At 48.8% G+C, this 17,401-nt stretch overlaps 1 protein-coding gene across 1 annotated transcript in view; it reads left to right on the top strand.

The window, feature by feature from the left end:
• CLPTM1 (CLPTM1 regulator of GABA type A receptor forward trafficking) overlaps positions 1–17,401 on the top strand; it is a 36,188-nt gene that overhangs the window by 15,889 nt on the left and 2,898 nt on the right. Inside the window, exons 3-13 of the mRNA XM_084814978.1 lie at positions 3,846–3,969; positions 4,517–4,675; positions 6,160–6,277; positions 7,942–8,027; positions 10,802–10,922; positions 11,947–12,191; positions 14,341–14,434; positions 14,758–14,948; positions 16,031–16,126; positions 16,424–16,559; positions 17,106–17,273. Of these exons, the coding sequence (XP_084671104.1) occupies positions 3,846–3,969; positions 4,517–4,675; positions 6,160–6,277; positions 7,942–8,027; positions 10,802–10,922; positions 11,947–12,191; positions 14,341–14,434; positions 14,758–14,948; positions 16,031–16,126; positions 16,424–16,559; positions 17,106–17,273 (1,538 nt within the window). The remainder of the gene's footprint in view (positions 1–3,845; positions 3,970–4,516; positions 4,676–6,159; positions 6,278–7,941; positions 8,028–10,801; positions 10,923–11,946; positions 12,192–14,340; positions 14,435–14,757; positions 14,949–16,030; positions 16,127–16,423; positions 16,560–17,105; positions 17,274–17,401) is intronic.

Raw genomic sequence — 17,401 nt, 5'->3', positions numbered from 1 at the left:
TTGATCTTATGTGTTTATTCAGTTTATGAGTCACCACATAGCCGAAGCTCTCAGGGTGACATACATAACAAAAAACCAATGTTATAAAATCAAGTATAAGACCAATAAAACCCATTAAAATAATTACTTTAAAAGCAGCAACAATAATTCAGAATATTTTAAAGGAGATATGTAACTGAGCAGCTAAAACATGGAAAAACTTGATTTTAAAATGCAGCATTAGAGTAAATATAAAGCTAGCAACAGTTACTTGGCATTTACATAGCACCCTAGGATGTTTAAAGCAATCCCACATATGTTGTCTCCATAATCCTTACACCAGCCCTGCAAGTAGACCAGTACTACCCCACAATCCAGATAAGAGTGCCCAGGCTGAGGGAATGGTGGCTTGCCTAAGGCCGCACCGTGAATGTGTAGAAGAGGCAAAACTTGAACCAGGGACTTCCTGATGCAAAATGCGATCTCTTAGCAGCTAAGATTTAGCCTGATACATTCTACAGGTCAGGCTCTCGCATTAACAAAATAATTTTCTTTTCCTTTTGAGTGCAATGCCTTATGTTTTGGTTGAGGTGCTGGGAGCCAGATAGAATTGCTTTGCAGGCTGCATCTCTTGTCAGCATACAGCAGGGGTGCAGAACTTCTTTCAGCCCAAGGGCCAAATTCCACTCCAGAGAAGCTTTCAGGGGCCACCTTCTAGTGGCGGGTGGGGGCTGAAGGCAAAAGGAGCCGGGCCAAATATACCAACATATTTTATCTAAAACCTCTTGCTGCCGGTTAGTTAGCCTTAGGGGAGGCATTTCAACCTTTCAGGATGGGGGGTGGGGACTGCACAAAAATCATTCAACTGTTGAGTAGGGGAGTAGGGCCAGGGGAGGAGGGCATGGCCATCTGTGGATCCCTGGAGGGATGGATTTGGCCCTGGGCCTGAGGCTCTGCACCCCATGTCTAAAGGATTTGTAGCATTCTGCTAAGGCTGAGTTGGGCAGAAGGTAAGTCACATGGTAGCCCTGTGTTGGCAAGTTGATATTTCAGAGGGTAAGTGTGTGCTTGCATGGGGGCGAGGGAAAGCTTTCTGCTAGTTTTCAATGGGCCTGCCAGCGCCTGCTGGTTGCTGGGCTTCTTGCAAAGAATGCAGGATCAGATGGACCTTGGCCTGGTCTAACAGTTCACTTACAGTCGCTTTACACAGGTTAGTGAAGCTATAACTTTAGAGAGATCCTGGAGTTGTAGTTTTAAAACAAACAAACCATGCAAGACTCAAGTCAGACCATCACTGCAGTAAACAAAAGCATCTGTACTTGGCCACTGCCAGGAGTACAGGAGAAAGGCCCATTATCTCAAGAATGGGAAGCTGTTCAAAGAATGGCTTCAACATTATGGGCTACTGCTTCTCCCTGCCCCAGTCTTCAAAGAATTCCCGTACATCAGTTTTGTTTAAAAACGATCCTTCCAGATAGTCCCTGTTGGCAAGTTGACATTTCAAAGGGTAAATGTGTGCTTGCAGGGTATGGGGGGAAGCAAAGGGATTAATGTTATGCAGGTCTGCAGTGGATGGACCATTGAAAAAGCACTTTCAGCCAAGGGTTTATGGAATGACCAAAAAACCCAGTAGCAAAGCAATTATTCAGTCGCAGCACAACATCCACGAAGTCAGTATTGCTGTTAAGACACTTAAAAATTTCATGTCAGTATCCTAAACCCATGGCTTCTGCAAGGGTATTTGAGAGTGGCAGAAAGTCTGGGAGCCCACATGCCACAGAGTAAGTGCTTTTTGCCCTCATTGTAAGGGAAGAAAGCTTGAAGAGGTCAGAACAAGGTGTGGGGGGTGTTGGCATGCTTTTGGCTGGAGTGGAGTGCCGCTCTAAATGGCGTTGGCAGCTATGGGGGTGGTAGTAAGGCTGAAGTGGCAAAGGGAGGGTCTGTGCTGTGCATGTACACAGGGCTCCCGTGGTGTAGTGGTCAGTTTCGAAGCTCAGGCATTCATCGTGACAGTCCCCAGAGCTGTGCCCACAAGAAAAGAGCGAAATTGCAGACAACAGTGTGGATCCAAATCAACAAACCAGTTCTAGCAGTTTTCACCTCTACCGGGAGTAGTTTTTCTGTAAAGCGATTGGGTCTTAATGGCCCATTCAAGACCAGGCCACCCCCAAATCCTTTGCATTACGAGAGGGGTAGCTCACGAGTATATATTGTTGCTGGGAAAATTCATTCTCCCCCCCCCCCCTTACAGCAACTGTGTGGGTTTCAGCTAAGCTCAGAGGGAGCAGGGAATCCCTGGGTGGGGGGCGGATGACATCAGCGTCCTGCTAAGGAGGGAGTGCCCGTGTCGCACTTCCTGATGAGCTCTGGCACCACTACACCGTGAGCAGGGTCCCTGTCAAGAGAGGACAGCCCATTCCTCATTCGGTATCCACCCCCGACGCACACGCATGCAGCAGTGTCGTTCCCCACAAGTGCAAGTTTTTAACTTCCTTCACCGGAGTGAGTGGCAGCCATTCATCTGTACGGGAGGAAATAATGGGATGTGCTCAGTGACACCTTTGAGGTGGAGTCTCGACCTGCTGTTGGTGACTCCAGATTCTTCGGAGCAGGGGTGCTTCCATATGAGGCTTTTATTGCACGGTCGCCCTGCCTTGTTCACGGAATTTTACCAGGGGTCCAGATGTCCTCATCTTCCACTCATAACACTCCAGTGTTTTCCCGCTGTTCCTTCCGTCTCTTTTTCTTACTGCAGAAAATCCATTAAGGAGAAAGACAGAATAGCTGCACAGGACCTCCTGATTGGCAGCACTAGGAGCCCTCTGTCTGGAGGCGCTCCAAGTTTCCCCCCTCCCACAGTACTCCTGCCAGTTGTGGCCTTTGGGCAGGCAACTGGCAGGATGGCAGATCTGTGCCCGGCCAGCAGGCCTGCTCACTACCTTCTCTGCCAGCCCTGCAGCATTCTTTCCCTCTCCCAGGGTGTTGTGGTGCTGCATGGGCTGTCTGTCACAGCCAGAAGCGAGAGATCTGCTTCTTTTTCCACCCAGGAGAAGGGGTGCTACAGCAGCACCATGGCCGAGGGCTTCGGGAGGCAGGGAAAGCAGGCACGGCCATTAGAGTTGTGTGTGTGCGCCTCTTTCCCCTGGTAGGAGAGAGCAGTATAGGCACGCTCCCCCAGCTGCATCTTCTGGCTGTGAAGGCCTGGGATCAAGTCACGATAGACCTAGTAAGAGGGTGCAAAGTGGCCAGCCAAATAAGCTGCGGAGAGCGAATGATGTGGGAGGCAGCCTTCTGGGCCGCTGTTTGCAAGGCCAGTGTGGCTTCCACAGTGTTCACAGTTTCCCTAGCGTAAGGCCCCAAGCATAACCTCTGATCCAAAGCCCCACCCTGCTCCTGTGCCCACCGGTGGCTTTGGGAGAAGACTGACCTCCCTGCAACGGGCTCTTGATGCCCCTTCTCTCCAGGAGAATGTTAGGGATCTGTTCTTCATAGACTCAGCGGCCTTTTTCCATGCCCCTCGGTCTCAGTATGAGCTGTGCTTCCAGCAGCAGGCTTGCTGCCAACTCCTGTGTTGCTCTTCACCATGGGGAGGAGGGGGTTAATGAGCCGGAGGGCAGAGTCATGGGTGCTGGCCCTTCAGATCCTTGTTTCGTTCCGCATACAGCCCCTGTGAACAAATGAGTTGCCAGCCGAGGCCTAAGCAGGTTTATGACGTCTGGTGAAAGTTCGTCTTCTGGAAGCTCCCCCTGTTTAATCAAGAGTCTGTTTGGAAATTCCCTGTTTAGGACTTGCTTCTGGAAGGGAAGGGCTCGTTTATAACTGCATTTAGCATTAACTTCCTCCTTTTCTCTTTCCCCAACACCCAGGATTTTTATCATCTGGGCCATCAGCAGTTGGTTCCGTCGTGGGCCGGCACCACAGGATCAAAACACTGCTGGTGGGACACCCAGGGCACCAAGCAGAAATCTCTTTCCTAAGGACACTTTAATGGTAAGTGCGACAGGAATTGAGCTTAGCTGGTCCCAGGATTTGCAAAAGGGAATAACTCAAGCCACAGCTCTTACATAAACATGCATGTAAAAGTAAATTTCTGCGCCTGGCTGAACCAAATTCTGCACCAAGTCAAAACAGAGTTCTTTTGCCTGTCTAAATTATGGAAGCTGAGCGGAGCTACATAATTTCCTCTAGTGTAATGTATTGTGCTGGTTTTACCTTGAGTTCAGGTTTAACTACCCTTTGGAGACCTTATTCAGCAGCAGCTCATGTTTCTGAAATTTCAGCAAGCATCGCCAACACACCTTCAAGTATATCTTTGCAGCCATGAGGGCTAGAAACTTGCTTTTTCTATTAAATGAGAGCTGTGATTCTTGGAAAGCTGACTTGTATGCCAGCTACCACAGTCTAATTTTTTTTCCTGCACTGTGAGGAATTGCAGTAAACACACAGCCCAGAAAAAGCTGAGCATTTTGCCTCAGTGTATGTTTCTTCCAGTGTAGGGTTGCCTGCCCTGAGTAAAACTCCTCTCTTCTAACTGCAGGATCTTCATGTCTATATATCAGAGCATGAGCACTTTACAGATTTCAACGCTACCTCGGCATTGTTTTGGGAACAACGAGATCTTGTGTACGGGGACTGGGCCAGTGGCGAGAATTCCGATGGGTGCTACGAACACTATGCAGAGTTAGATATTCCTGAGGTGCGTCATTGGTCTACTGTCTCTCTAGCTGTGCCTGACCCAGGTCTCCTACTTGTCCACAGCAAGCTGTCTGTTCTCAGAGGGCTCTCCATCTGCAGCAGGGGTTGGCAACACGTGGGTCACATGCGGCCCCCTGGCCTTCTTTGCTGCCGTAAATTGGTGGTGCAGCAGGAAGGAAAAAAGCCTCCTTATAAAAGCTAAATGTAGTGGTTTGCTGTTGAAATGCGGCAGCAGCAAAGAGGGACTATTTTAGAGTAAAATAACTCCTTTTGCCGCCAGCCCGCAACCGAATTTTGGTTGTGAACTGCCACTTTTTGGTTTTAAAAGGAGGCTGCTGCTGCTTCCTCCTCGCTGCTGAATTTCGGCAGTGCAGGGGCACGGAGGCCCCACCCCTGGAAATTGCCCACCCGTGATCTGCAGCCGCCAGGAGGCAGACCACAGGAGGGAAAGCATGGCCCAGGGTGCTCTGGGAAGCACTTCCCCTTCCTCATCAGAGTCAGTACTTTTTCTGCCTTAGGAGGAGACTGTTGGTTTAGGACGGGGCAGGGGTGGGAGTGACCCACAGCCTGGATGCCCAGTGCTGATTCCAGAGCCGCCAGTGGCTGTGGTTCTCTGTTGATGCAGGTGGGGGTGTTGCTGTACTCTGGCGCAAGTCCTGTTTGCCTGGCTTTGGCAACTCGAATGGTGGCCTCGTTTGGCTGGATACCAGGGGTGTCAATCTCAAGGAGCGCCTCCAGCAACACCAGACAGGCCGCTTAACAAGATCAGCCTCGGATGGCCTTCTCTCTGTCCCATCAGCCAGGACAGCTAGACTGGTGAGGATGAGGGAGAGGGCCTTCTCTCTGGTGGCCCCCACTCTGTGGAACTCCCTCCCTAGGGAGCTCTGCCATGCCCCCTCTTTAATGAGCTTCCACCATGCATTAAAAACGTGGTTGTTCAGGCAGGCATTTGGGGTGGGTTAGGGTATTTTTAGAAATACAATATTTTTAATGTAGAATTTTATTGTTTTAAACTACTTCTATTATTGTACATCGCCCAGAGTGGCTGGGTGACCAACCAGATGGGCGATTGATTGATAGACAGACAGACATAAAAAATAAAAAAAATTCAGGACACCCTTGAGACTGGGAACCCCCTGGAAGAGAAGGAAGCGGGCCAGGACCGATCTGTGGGGAACATTCCCTCCTTGGCTTTTAAAATACCCGGTGCCTAGTTAAAGCTTTGAGGGATGACGGAACAAAGGAGGAGATGGAGCTCTTGGTTGATGTTTTAAGGCAGCTGGTTCATAACCTGGTTGGGAGTGAACCATGCCAGCCGTCCTTGGAGCAGGCGACGACAGTTGTAGCTTCCTCGGCCGCTTCGTGTCCTCATCTTGCTGCAGGCTGTACTGCTATTTTGACAAAATGGATGTTGCCAATAACCAAATTGTGGCGTCTGCATGTGTGTGTGCATATATATACGTGTGTGTGTGTGTGTGATTTCAGAGTGTTCAACACAATGGCTCCATTTACATCCACGTGTACTTTACGAAGAGTGGTTTCCATCCTGACCCGAAGCAGAAGAATCTGTACAGGCGACTTGCTACGGTCCACACGTCGCGAAGTAAGCCTCTCTTTCAGGGACTGCTTGCCTTCTTTTGCTGGGAGGCTTCAGTCACTGGTCATGGGGGGGAAGTTTCTGCACTTGTCACCATGCCTTCCCCTCTTCCATTGCCCAGGGCATCTCGACCCTGGCCTTCTTGCCCTGTCCCGCCACTTGCCCCGCCACCAACCTCCAGTAAGTCTTCCCTCCCTCCCCCAGCCCCTTCCCAACTCCTCATCCCTACCAGAAGTCATGGGGTCAATAAGAGGGACTTGGGTGCTATAGCAAGGCAGTCAGAATCTCGCAGGTTGACAGTCTTCTTTGTATTTAATGTGGCAGGCGTGTTTCCCTGCAGTGAATGTGGTGATATTTGGCAGGGGAACTGCTCTGCTGCAAGTGGGGGGGCAGTGTGGTGTCACCAGCTGGGATACTGCAGCCAACCGCAGCTCCCCACTGCATCTTCAATGGGGTTTATGGATGGGTCTTTCGCCTAGGACCTAGTATGGGGGCCTGCATGGATGTGAGCATGTACTTTGCATTTCAGTATATTTTCATTCAGTGTGCTTTGCAAAATGATGCATTTGGTGGCAAACAGGGACATATGGAGACCAGCAGGCCTCCATGACACTTTTTGCAAAGCTGGGAAGGAAACAGCTTGACTATTTTTTTGTCAGCTGTCAAGTTAACTTCTTTTAAAAAGTTGAGGAGGCCCTGTGGAAATGCCACCAGCTTTCAGCAAAGCTGTGTGTGTGTGTGTGTGTGTGTGTGTGTGTGCACGCTTAACCTCCAGGAAAAGGAAGGAAGGTATCTGTACCCATGAGCAAGAGCCTGTGTTTTGCGGAGATGGAAAAGAGGATGGCTCTCTGCCTGCCTAGTTCTTCCTGGAAACTTCCAAATTACAAAACCCAACTGCTAACTGCAGTCAGCCCTGTGTGTATTCCATACCTCAAAACTCCAGATTTCTGCTCTGGAAAGTCTCTTGCTCTGTGCTCAGAATTAATTATGCATATTAAGCATTTTTGCTTATGCTGGCTTAATGTGCATATTTTGGGGGATGAAGCCATAGCTCAGTGGTATAGCAGATACTTTCCATGCAGGTCCCAGCTTCAGTCCCCGGCATCTCCACTTGGGACTGAGTAGGAGGCTATGTGAAAGACCTCTGGCTGAGGTCTTGGAGGGCAACATCCAGCCAGGGTCAGCTTCAGGTTCAATTCTCGGCATCTCCAGGTAGGACTGGAAAAACTCCTGCCTGAAACCCTGGATAGCCGCTGTTGCCAGTCAGTGTTGACAGTACTGGGCTAGATGGACCCAGGGTCTGACTCAGTATCAGGCAATTTCCTGTGTTCCTAAGATTGCAGCATGCCACCCTGGGTTCCTAGCCAAAGGCCTACGGTAATCATGGGGTCAGGGGAGAGACAAGTTGCCAAGCCAAGCATTGCTCCTGCTTATATTGAAAACTGCAACACATTTGGAGCTTTCCTCACCTCCTTATTGCTTATTCTTTTAGGGAAGGTTTGGTCCCATTTTGAAACCTCCTCTCGCAGCCGTGGGCACTAGAAAGCTGAGTTGTAACAAGGTGCTTGTGACCCTGGGATACATGTGCTCAGGCTTTCCCTGCTGCGCGGCTTTGCCTGCTATAATACATTTTTAAATCCACTTACCTTTCTTCCCCCATTTCTTTGCAGTGATAAATAAGTACAAACGCCGACGGTTCCAGAAAACCAAGAATCTGCTAACAGGGGAGACGGAAGCGGATCCTGAAATGATAAAAGTAACGATTGCTCTTTGTGCTGTACTTTCTGCGTATTTCCCCCTCTTCTTTAGCCACCAAGGTCACCATTTTGCCCTTCAGAATGGGAACAGCCCAGGGGCTTCTGGTTAACGCAGCTTCCCACCTGCGCTCTCTGTCCCCATAATTCAGCCTTCCCAATCGTAACGTTGGCAGTCCAGGGCTCTCTGGCGGAGCTGAGCACTGATAAATTGACACTGGCGGGCAATTGCTGTACTTAGTGTTGCAAAACGATTTCCATCAGTCCTTTTAGTTCCTCGCTTCATAATATGCTGAAACCTTCCATCCCCCCCCCCCTTTCTTCTGAAGGGCAGAGGGGACTACCATGAATCCTTTTATTTATAGAGCTGGAAAGATTATTGTGGGAGGAAACAAAATCTTATTAAACCACTTCACTAAAAGCTTTAGTTTTACTTAAAGCTTTGTCTGGGAAACAGCTCTTAGTTAACTGAGGTTTTTGTGGCTTGTGGGGGTTGGGGACTTTAAGCCCTGCTCTTGGACTGCCCAGAAGCATCTGGCTGGCCATCACTGGAAGCAGGATACTGGGCTAGATGGAATCTCTGCCTGTTTGTCTTTATGTTCTGAAGAGAGATGGGAAGCAAACCTAAGATGCTTCTGGCTCCCTACCATCCAGTTAGAGGTGTGTGTGTGTGTGTGTGTGTGTGTGTGTGTGAGAGAGAGAGGGGGGGGGGAGCGAAAGCCTGTACTCAAGTCACACTTCTTGCATACAGTTGGCATTATGAATTGAGAGAGCTCTTGTTAACTCAGCTGCTGCCACTACTGAAATCCAGCTTTAGTAGTCACACCTGTGCCATTTCGAATGCAATAAACACCAGGACCCCTCCAACCACAGCTGTGTTGCTTCTGAGGGCCATGCTGAGCGCATAGCTGCATAAGGCTAGCCAGAGGCTGCTGTCAAACACATTGGCTTCTTGTGCAAGCCTGTGACTTCTGACTGAGCTATAATTAGAGAGCATCTTCCTTGGTATCTCTGAATTTGTTCTGGGCCATGTCAGCAAGCAGGAAAGGAACCGTCCTTTCTGACAGCTGATGGACAGAATTGCTTTGAAAGCCTTGACGATATGTACGTGCAGCAGTTGTACGAACGCATCAGGTCTGATGTGGAAACTGCCTGCAGCTGCAATTCAGGTTTGCACAGGTGCAGCCCGTGCTTTTCTTTGTTGTTGATTCAGTATTATAAATGACACTATTTACACCAAACAGGGCAGCTGACAAACTTTATGAAAACTCGATGGTCATTTAAAAAAAAAAAAAGAGAGAGGGGGGGAGTGCCTATTGAAATGCCCATCGCTGAGGTGTGGCGTATGGATAGAGCAGTGGTTCCTAAGATGTGTTCTGGGGCACATATAATTGTGCCATGAATAGTAAATCAGTGCAACGTGAGAGATTCCTGAGTTCCAGAGGAGACTGCCCGCTGTGTCTCTGTGTGATTAGTTGCCACGCCCTTGCCTCCTTCCACTCAGACTCTGCGTGGATGGGTAATTCTGCCAAGTTTTTGCACCCGCTATGATTGGATCCTGCTTTCACTCTCCTGGTTAGAGAGCCAGATTCAAATCTCCACTCGGCTACCACGCTTGCTGGGTGCATTGAGCCAGCCACTGTGTGTCAGCCTCACAAGGTTGTGGTGAGGGGGCGCCATGCACACCCCCTTGAGCTCTTTGGGTGGGGTAATAATACACAGACATGCAAGAACTACCTGCTCTGTGTTAGATATTTTCAGCCTGTCTGCAGAGAACTCCATTCTGTTTCTCCTCAGAGGGTTGGAACAGCCTTCCCCAACCTGGTGCCCTCCAGATGTGTTGGACTGCATCTCCCATAATCCCCCAGCCATAGCAGAACCTACGCCTCGCTGTCTGGGACCATGAGATAATGGGTGAGGTCTCCATGACATGAGCAAATGACTCCGATATCAGAAACCGAGGTTCTGAAAGCAACATGTACGGAGGTGGCACTGAGCAGTTGGCCCTGGTAACGTGCCCGCTGTGCTCCATAACATCCCAACTGGAACTTAACCCAATTAGGAGACAGGCTATGGAAATTGGCTACTTGCGGCAGCTAGGAGGACAGAGTGGCTCAATGGGCGGGCAATCCCCACTCCACGAATGCAAGGTAATAAGTACAGGGTCACAGTAGAACTTTGTGATTGAGTTTGCCCTTTCGAAGATGCCTCAAGTTGATGTCTGCCTCCAGAGGGACGCTGCACTTAGATAGCGAGGCAGATGTCTGGAAGACTCACCAGTTTCATGGTGTCCAGTCTTTATGAACGACCTCAGTAGACTAGCTTCTTTTATTTTAATTTGGGTTTTATGTTTTTGTGGCATTTTAATGAATTAGTTTAACAACATCACTGGATCTGCATAAAAAACTTGTCTGAGCTTCCTTCCTTCTGTGGAAGGAGGCCTGCTGAGAACAGTGACTCACGCAGAGGCTGGGCTTTTGTGAAGGTGCCTAAAACTTAATCTTTCACACTCTAAAAGTCAGCTTTGGGGGATGTAAGAATGGCACGTGGCTCCCTTTTTAATTCATAAAAGTGCTTTGGCTATCAGAAGATTTGGAAACGTTATCTTAGATCTTTCAACAGCCGAGTCATTCCCCCAAAGAGTTCCTTTCCACTTAACCCACTGAGGTGTCACTCTCCTTGGAGGCTGCCAGAACAGCCTTGACTTAAGTGCCCTTCTATCCTCCTCCTCTCCCCACCATAGAAAAAGGACTCAGGCTTTGTGCTTTTGTTGCAGAGAGCCGAAGACTACGGCCCCGTGGAGGTGATCTCACACTGGCACCCGAACCTCACCATCAACATTGTGGATGACCATACGCCCTGGGTCAAGGGCAGCGTTCCTCCACCTCTGGACCAATGTAAGGGCAGCAGCCAGTTAACTTGTAGAGCTGCTTAGGCAACAGTGTGCGCTTGTGGGTGAGCAGGCAAGAGAAGAGCTTCCTCGATCCCTCTCCCCAGTATTTGCACCAGCAGGCCATTGTATCATCCCATTGTAAGTTTGGGCTAGTGCAGGTGTAACGCAGGGGCCGCTTCACTACCAAAGGCCCTCGAGTGACGCATGGCATTGGATACAAAACCGTATGGAATGTTTTCATTAAGAATGAACACCGTAAGGTAAAACTGCAGCCCAGTCCAGGCAACCAGCAACACTTAAAATCTAGCCATTAAAAAAAACTACAGCTCAACAAAAGTACCTTCCTGAGTTAAGAGGCCCCTCCGTTGCATCTATACAATCCAGTGTTGAGCCCTGCCGTGTCAGTTACAGGACTTCAGTAGAACACCTGAGATGAAACAAGGCTTTGTGTGCGTTGAGAGTTCAAGTGAGCTTTCGGGATTAGGGATTTCCATTTCCCTCTGCACCCCCACCCAAACTAACCCTGCAAAATTTCTCTGGATTCCTGTTACAATACCGGAGCACCCTGAAACTTGTACCTAAATCACTGACTCACTCTTTCGGTGCTTACCAGGAAAGGCTCAACTTTTAAAACATCTTGTTAAATTTTGCACATTCTCCCCTCTCTCACACATGCACGCACGCACGCACACCAGTCAAAGCCTGCAAATCCCTTCAGAAGATAAAATCTTGAATCGCGCAGCCTATATTGTGAATTTCAAAATTCAGTTGTGAGATGAGTTCAGTCTATATATCTACCCCTAAGAAAGCAAAAAACACCCATTTGTTTGTTGTTGTTTTTTTTTCTGGTATGGGTTGAGAGAGGGAAGCAAGTGGTGCAGTCAGGAAGCTGCAGGAATCTCTGCCCTTTATAAGATCTGGGATGCTGAGGTGAGGTTTCTTTTGCCTCCTGCGCTGCGCCGCGCTGCCCCACAGCAGCGTCCTGGTCCAGGTGCACCGTTTACATCCCTTGGGCTGTTTTGTTGCAGATGTGAAATTTGACGCAGTGAGTGGCGACTACTACCCTATCCTGTACTTCAACGACTACTGGAACTTGCAGAAGGACTACTTTCCCATCAACGAGACAGTGGAGCAGTTACCCTTCCGCCTTTCCTTCTGCCCGCTCTCGCTGTGGCGGTGGCAGCTGTATGCCGCCCAGAGTACCAAGTCCCCTTGGAACTTCCTGGGGGAGGACTTGTACGAACAGTCGGATGAGGAGCAGGACTCCGTGAAGGTGGGTGGGGAGGCGTCGGTGATGCTCTCACAGCCGGGGGGGGTTCTGCGCCTCTTTCCACGAAGGGTGTTTGGTAAAGATGGGAATAACCAATAAACAGGGTTAAGACAAACACAAGGACGGGGAAGAGGGATTCACAAAAACAAAGATAGCTGTGCTTGTCCACGAGGGATACCAGAATCCGCAGATGAGCTGTTCCTCTATTGGGATAAATACCTAATGAAGGCATTTCCCATATAGGAAAGAGAGAGTATTTTATGGTGAACTGTTTCTGCATCAAGTTGTGCAGTTCTTTATTTACATATATTTGTTGTCGTAGCTGTTTTTCTACTTGGAAGTGCACAAAGAGGCCTACTACTTTAAAACGCAAACACCTAAGACAACAAATGGTTAAATAACTCACAGTAAAACACCTAAAACAGGTGTGGGCAACTTGTGACTCTCCAGATGTTTGGCCTTCCGCTTCCATCAGCATAGCCTGTGGTTAGGGATGATGGTAGGCTTAAACATCTTGGCTATAGCACTCCACCCCCACTCCATAGACCAGCAGTTTCTGTCTTCCTTTAGTATGCCAGTTCTCAGACTACTGGGGGTGGGGGAGTCTTTTAGTATACGAAGGTCTCTGCTTGGCAAACCAGGACTGGTTGCCCTATGAGTTTGTCTTTGGAGCAAGTTCCAGAGGCTGTGCTCCTGACCATCACAAATGTTACCTGATGGAAGGTGGAACAGAGTCTTGCCAGCAGATCTCAAGGTAAGGGGATAAGTGTAGGGAGGAGGCTGGTACATGCTACCCAGGACATTTACAGCTTTCTAGGTCATATCAGCATTTTGAATGGGGCTCACAAAGTTGCTGCTAAACGAACCACTGAATAAAGAAGCTACTTGTAAAGGAGATGTTAGTCTATGCAATAGCGGGCGTTAGTTGTTTCGCTGATTTTCTTAATGGTCAATGGGAGAAAAAGATGTGAGCGTTCTTGCAGAACTGCAGCTCGCTTGGTTATCTGAGGGGTGATCTTGGCATTGAGAATGAGACCTTGAAATAGTATTTGGTAGCTGTTTTCTTAAATCTTAGAGTGCAGCTGTGCTTTTATTCACGTGGATCTCCTCCTCTCCAAAGAGGGCAAGATGCCCCCCCCCCCCTGCATTTGTTGTACCTCATGGGGCTGTGGTCAGGCTTCAGCTTTGCCCGAGTACAACTTGTAGGTTTTATAGCTGAAGAGGGATTTAAACCTGGGTTTCCTTCATACAAACCACATATTTTCACTAGTCCCTGTGCTACACTGCTGCTGTTCTTAATGTCACAGTATAAGTGCAGCATGTGGAATTCTAGGGGGAAAATCCAGAATTCACTATTGATCATCTCATAAGAACATAAGAAGAGCCCTGCTGGATCAGACCAAGGGTCCATCTAGTCTGTTCACACAGTGGCCAACCAGCTGCCCACAGGAAACCCACAAGCAGGACACGAGTGCAACAGCACCCTCCTGTCCATGTTCCCCAGCAACTGGTGTACATAGGCATCCTGCCTCTGGTACCGGAGGGTATCACATAATCATCAGGACTAGTAGTCATTGATAGCCTCCTCCTCTAGGAATTTATCTAACCCCCTTTTAAAGCCATCCAAATTGGTGGCCATCACTACATCTTTTGGCCAATTCAGATGGCATTAAAAGGGGTTTTTTTAAGCCATCCAAATTTGTGTTCTGTCTTTGGTATCTGTAGGCAAAGTTTTGTGTAACACACAGGCACACACTTTTTGGATCCATACGGGGAAGGGGGGTGCATGCAAGTCATTGAAGGGAGTTTGGTGCCTATAGAGGAGTTCCCATATCTTTGAGGAATTATACATGAGATGCCACATTTTAGGGTCCAGTCAATCTTGAATTTTGCATTTTAAAGAATCCTTAAATTATCTTGCAATCAAGAAGGCCAATCAAATTTGCACCTTCAGCTGTTACTCCCTGTGCATCTGAAACCATGAGGACTAGAAACCCTGCAAGAAATGTAAACAGAGACTTTAGAAATTCTGAAAAAGTTCCAAGATTGGAAAATAAGTTCTTCATGCTTCTGGCATGCTTATAAATGTGTGGATTTCTGGACTATCCTGGAAATACCTAATTCTTCGATCCCTCTCTCCTTTTTTCCCTAGGTTGCTCTGTTAGAAACAAATCCATACCTGCTGGCCCTGACCATTGTTGTTTCCATTGTACATAGCATTTTTGAATTCCTCGCGTTCAAAAATGGTAGGTTCTAAAATATTGGTGATCCCCCCCCCCCCGCTTTTTTTCCCCCTTCTGCTTTATTTCAAGGCCCAAAGGTAGTGGGGAAATGAATACAGCTTTTTAGTACCAGATCATGGAAACAACACAACACTAATGCAGCTGTCTGCCCCACCTCTTCACTGTCTTGTGGCTTTAGTTCCAGTCCATCACTGGCCAAGTACAAAGCCAATCAGTGGTAATGATGTCCGGCAGTAGTTTCAGTGATAAGCTGCCACTGTATCCCGGGGAGTGGGAGGCATGAGATTCTTTTTCTTCTGACGTCTGTTTCTCTTCCTTCTTTCTAGATATTCAGTTCTGGAACAGCAGGCAATCTCTAGAGGGGCTCTCCGTCCGTTCAGTATTCTTTGGGGTGTTCCAGTCACTCGTGGTCCTTCTCTACATCCTGGACAATGAAACTAACTTTGTGGTTCAAGTTAGCGTCTTCATTGGGCTCCTCATTGATCTCTGGAAGATCACCAAGGTTATGGATGTCAGGGTAAGAGCTGGCGGCACATCACTCATGGACCCCTCTCACCTCGGAACCCCTCAGAACCCACCTCAGAACCCCTCTCACATCACCCATGGGCCCCTCTCAACTCACCCATGGGCCCCTCTCAACTCAGAACCTTGAGTTACTAGAGAAGTAACTTTATAAGAAGACCCACTATGGTGTGATCGAGCTGAAATCTCGTGGGAGGGATAGATGGACGGCAAAAGTTGGGGGTAAACGTGCAAGCTTGACCCTTAAGAAACAAAGAACCTTGCTGTGTCACGTCAATAGTCCATCCAGTCCAGCATCCTGTTTTCCCACAGTGGCCAACCAGATCCTCTGGGAAGCCCACGAGCAAGAGATGGTAGCAGTGGTTCCCTCCTGCTGTTGCTCCTTAGCAGCTGCTGTTCGGTGTCAGTAGTGTCATCGGAGATGGAGGGCTCCATACAGTCCCCAACCTGGCGCCCTCCAAAGTTTTGGACGACAATTCCCAGCATTCCTGACCATATGCCATGCTGGCTGGGGCTGGTGGGAGTTGAAATCCAAAGCATGGGGAAGGCTGACATAGCCATTACAACTAATATTTATTTAATTAAGACATGTATTCCTGCCTTTCTGCCCAAAGTGGCACTCAAATAGCCATGGATAGACCCGTGACTGTGTCCCGTCCCTTTTTAAAGCCATTTGAGCTAGTGGCCATCGCCACATCTTGTGACAACAAATTCATGAATGTTAATTATGTGTTTCTTTTCTCGGCGTGTAGGAGGGCTGGGAACTTACTTAAAAAGACTCCGTGCAATTTGGGGTTTTTTTATGCCTTGCCATTGAGTTTAGCCTTGCAGCCCTGGGTAGTGCTCTCCCATGTTAAGTTTTTCTTCCTAGCTATTTTAGAGAAAGCTGGGGATTTGGGCAGCCATGGGGCAGTTTCAGGGTTGGAACAGGTCATGCTTTTCTTCCCATGGTGCCATAGATGTGGGTCTTTCTCATTTGCTTTGAGCCAGCTGGTTTGTTTCAGTAAACCATCCCTTTGCCTTGGTGCCTAACGCCTTTCCTCTCCCTGTTCTGTCCTCTCCGATGGTGATAAACAGCTGGACCGGGAAAACAAAGTTGCCGGGATCTTTCCACGCTTAACATTCAAAGACAAATCAACATACATAGAGACATCTACCAAAGTCTACGATGACGTGAGTTCAGGGCCTCCTCGGCGGGGAGGTGGGATCCTTTCTAGATACTGCAACAGGGGAAGTTCTTTTCCATGGTGGTAATTTGCAGAAACTGGTATTCCCATTAGATTCTGTTGTATCCCAGAGGAATCCGGGGTGGTGGTGATGGTAGATTGTGACTACCCCAAAACAGCGGAGTGTGAGATTCCCAACCAGCATCTGCTGAGTCAGGTGGCCTTAAGGGTTCCACCTTTTCCAATTTCCCTGCATGGCATTTACTCTTGTGGATCTGTATCTATTGCCTGCTTGCATCCCCAGATGGCTTTCCGGTATCTCTCCTGGATCCTCTTCCCACTGCTAGGCTGTTACGCTGTGTACAGCCTCCTCTACATGGAGCACAAGGGCTGGTACTCCTGGGTCCTCAGCATGCTCTATGGGTTCCTGCTGACTTTTGGTGAGTAGACGGGGCCTACACAGGTGTGGAACTGGGCATCTTACCCTGAACACAGTTCGTGAACTGCGGCTTGTTCGTTTGTTTGCTGATTTGTTAGATTAATATCCCACCTTGCCACCCGTTTTGATGGCTTTAACAAAGGGAGTTAAACAAATTCATGGAGGAAAAGTCTAGCAGTGCCCACTAGTCATGATGGCTACAGGTGTAGGGGGGTGCGATGGCATTCATGGCCTCTTGTGGGCTTCCCAGGGGCACCTCATCGGTCACGGTAGGAACAGAATGCTGGACTAGGAAGGCCTCTGCTTCGATCCAGCATGGTTCTTCTTCTGTTCAAACGTTCCTCAGTGTGGCTGACAACAATTTGTTCGCCGTCATCCGGTCTGTTGCTGACATCAGGCACTGATCCAGAACTTGAACAGCTTCCTTGGATTTAGATGGAAAGGAAAGAGAAAGTTGGGTGTCAGCAGCAGATCAGTGACGCCAAGCCCTGGGCGACCGCCCCGCGGTGGTTTCAGGCTCCTGTTTGTGCTCCCTGTCCCTCTCCAGGCTTCATCACCATGACACCTCAGCTGTTCATCAACTACAAGCTGAAGTCAGTTGCCCATCTACCGTGGCGGATGCTCACCTACAAAGCCCTCAACACCTTCATCGATGACCTCTTTGCCTTTGTCATCAAAATGCCCATGATGTACAGGATAGGATGCCTTCGAGATGGTAATTTCCTCTCCATCTGCACCTCCTCCACCTTCTCCCTGCTCCCTTGCCCCATATCAGTAAGACTTCCTCTGTCAGCCCAAAGCGGGAGAGCCTCTCAGCCAAAGGGCTGTCCACTCCCACCTCCC

Source organism: Heloderma suspectum, chromosome 10 (genome assembly GCF_057233095.1).
Source record: "Heloderma suspectum isolate Gila_16-S chromosome 10, 16-S_ref, whole genome shotgun sequence".
Lineage (NCBI taxonomy): Eukaryota > Metazoa > Chordata > Lepidosauria > Squamata > Helodermatidae > Heloderma > Heloderma suspectum.
Note: the sequence above shows the minus strand (reverse complement) of the source record. Positions and strands in the feature narration are given on the sequence as shown.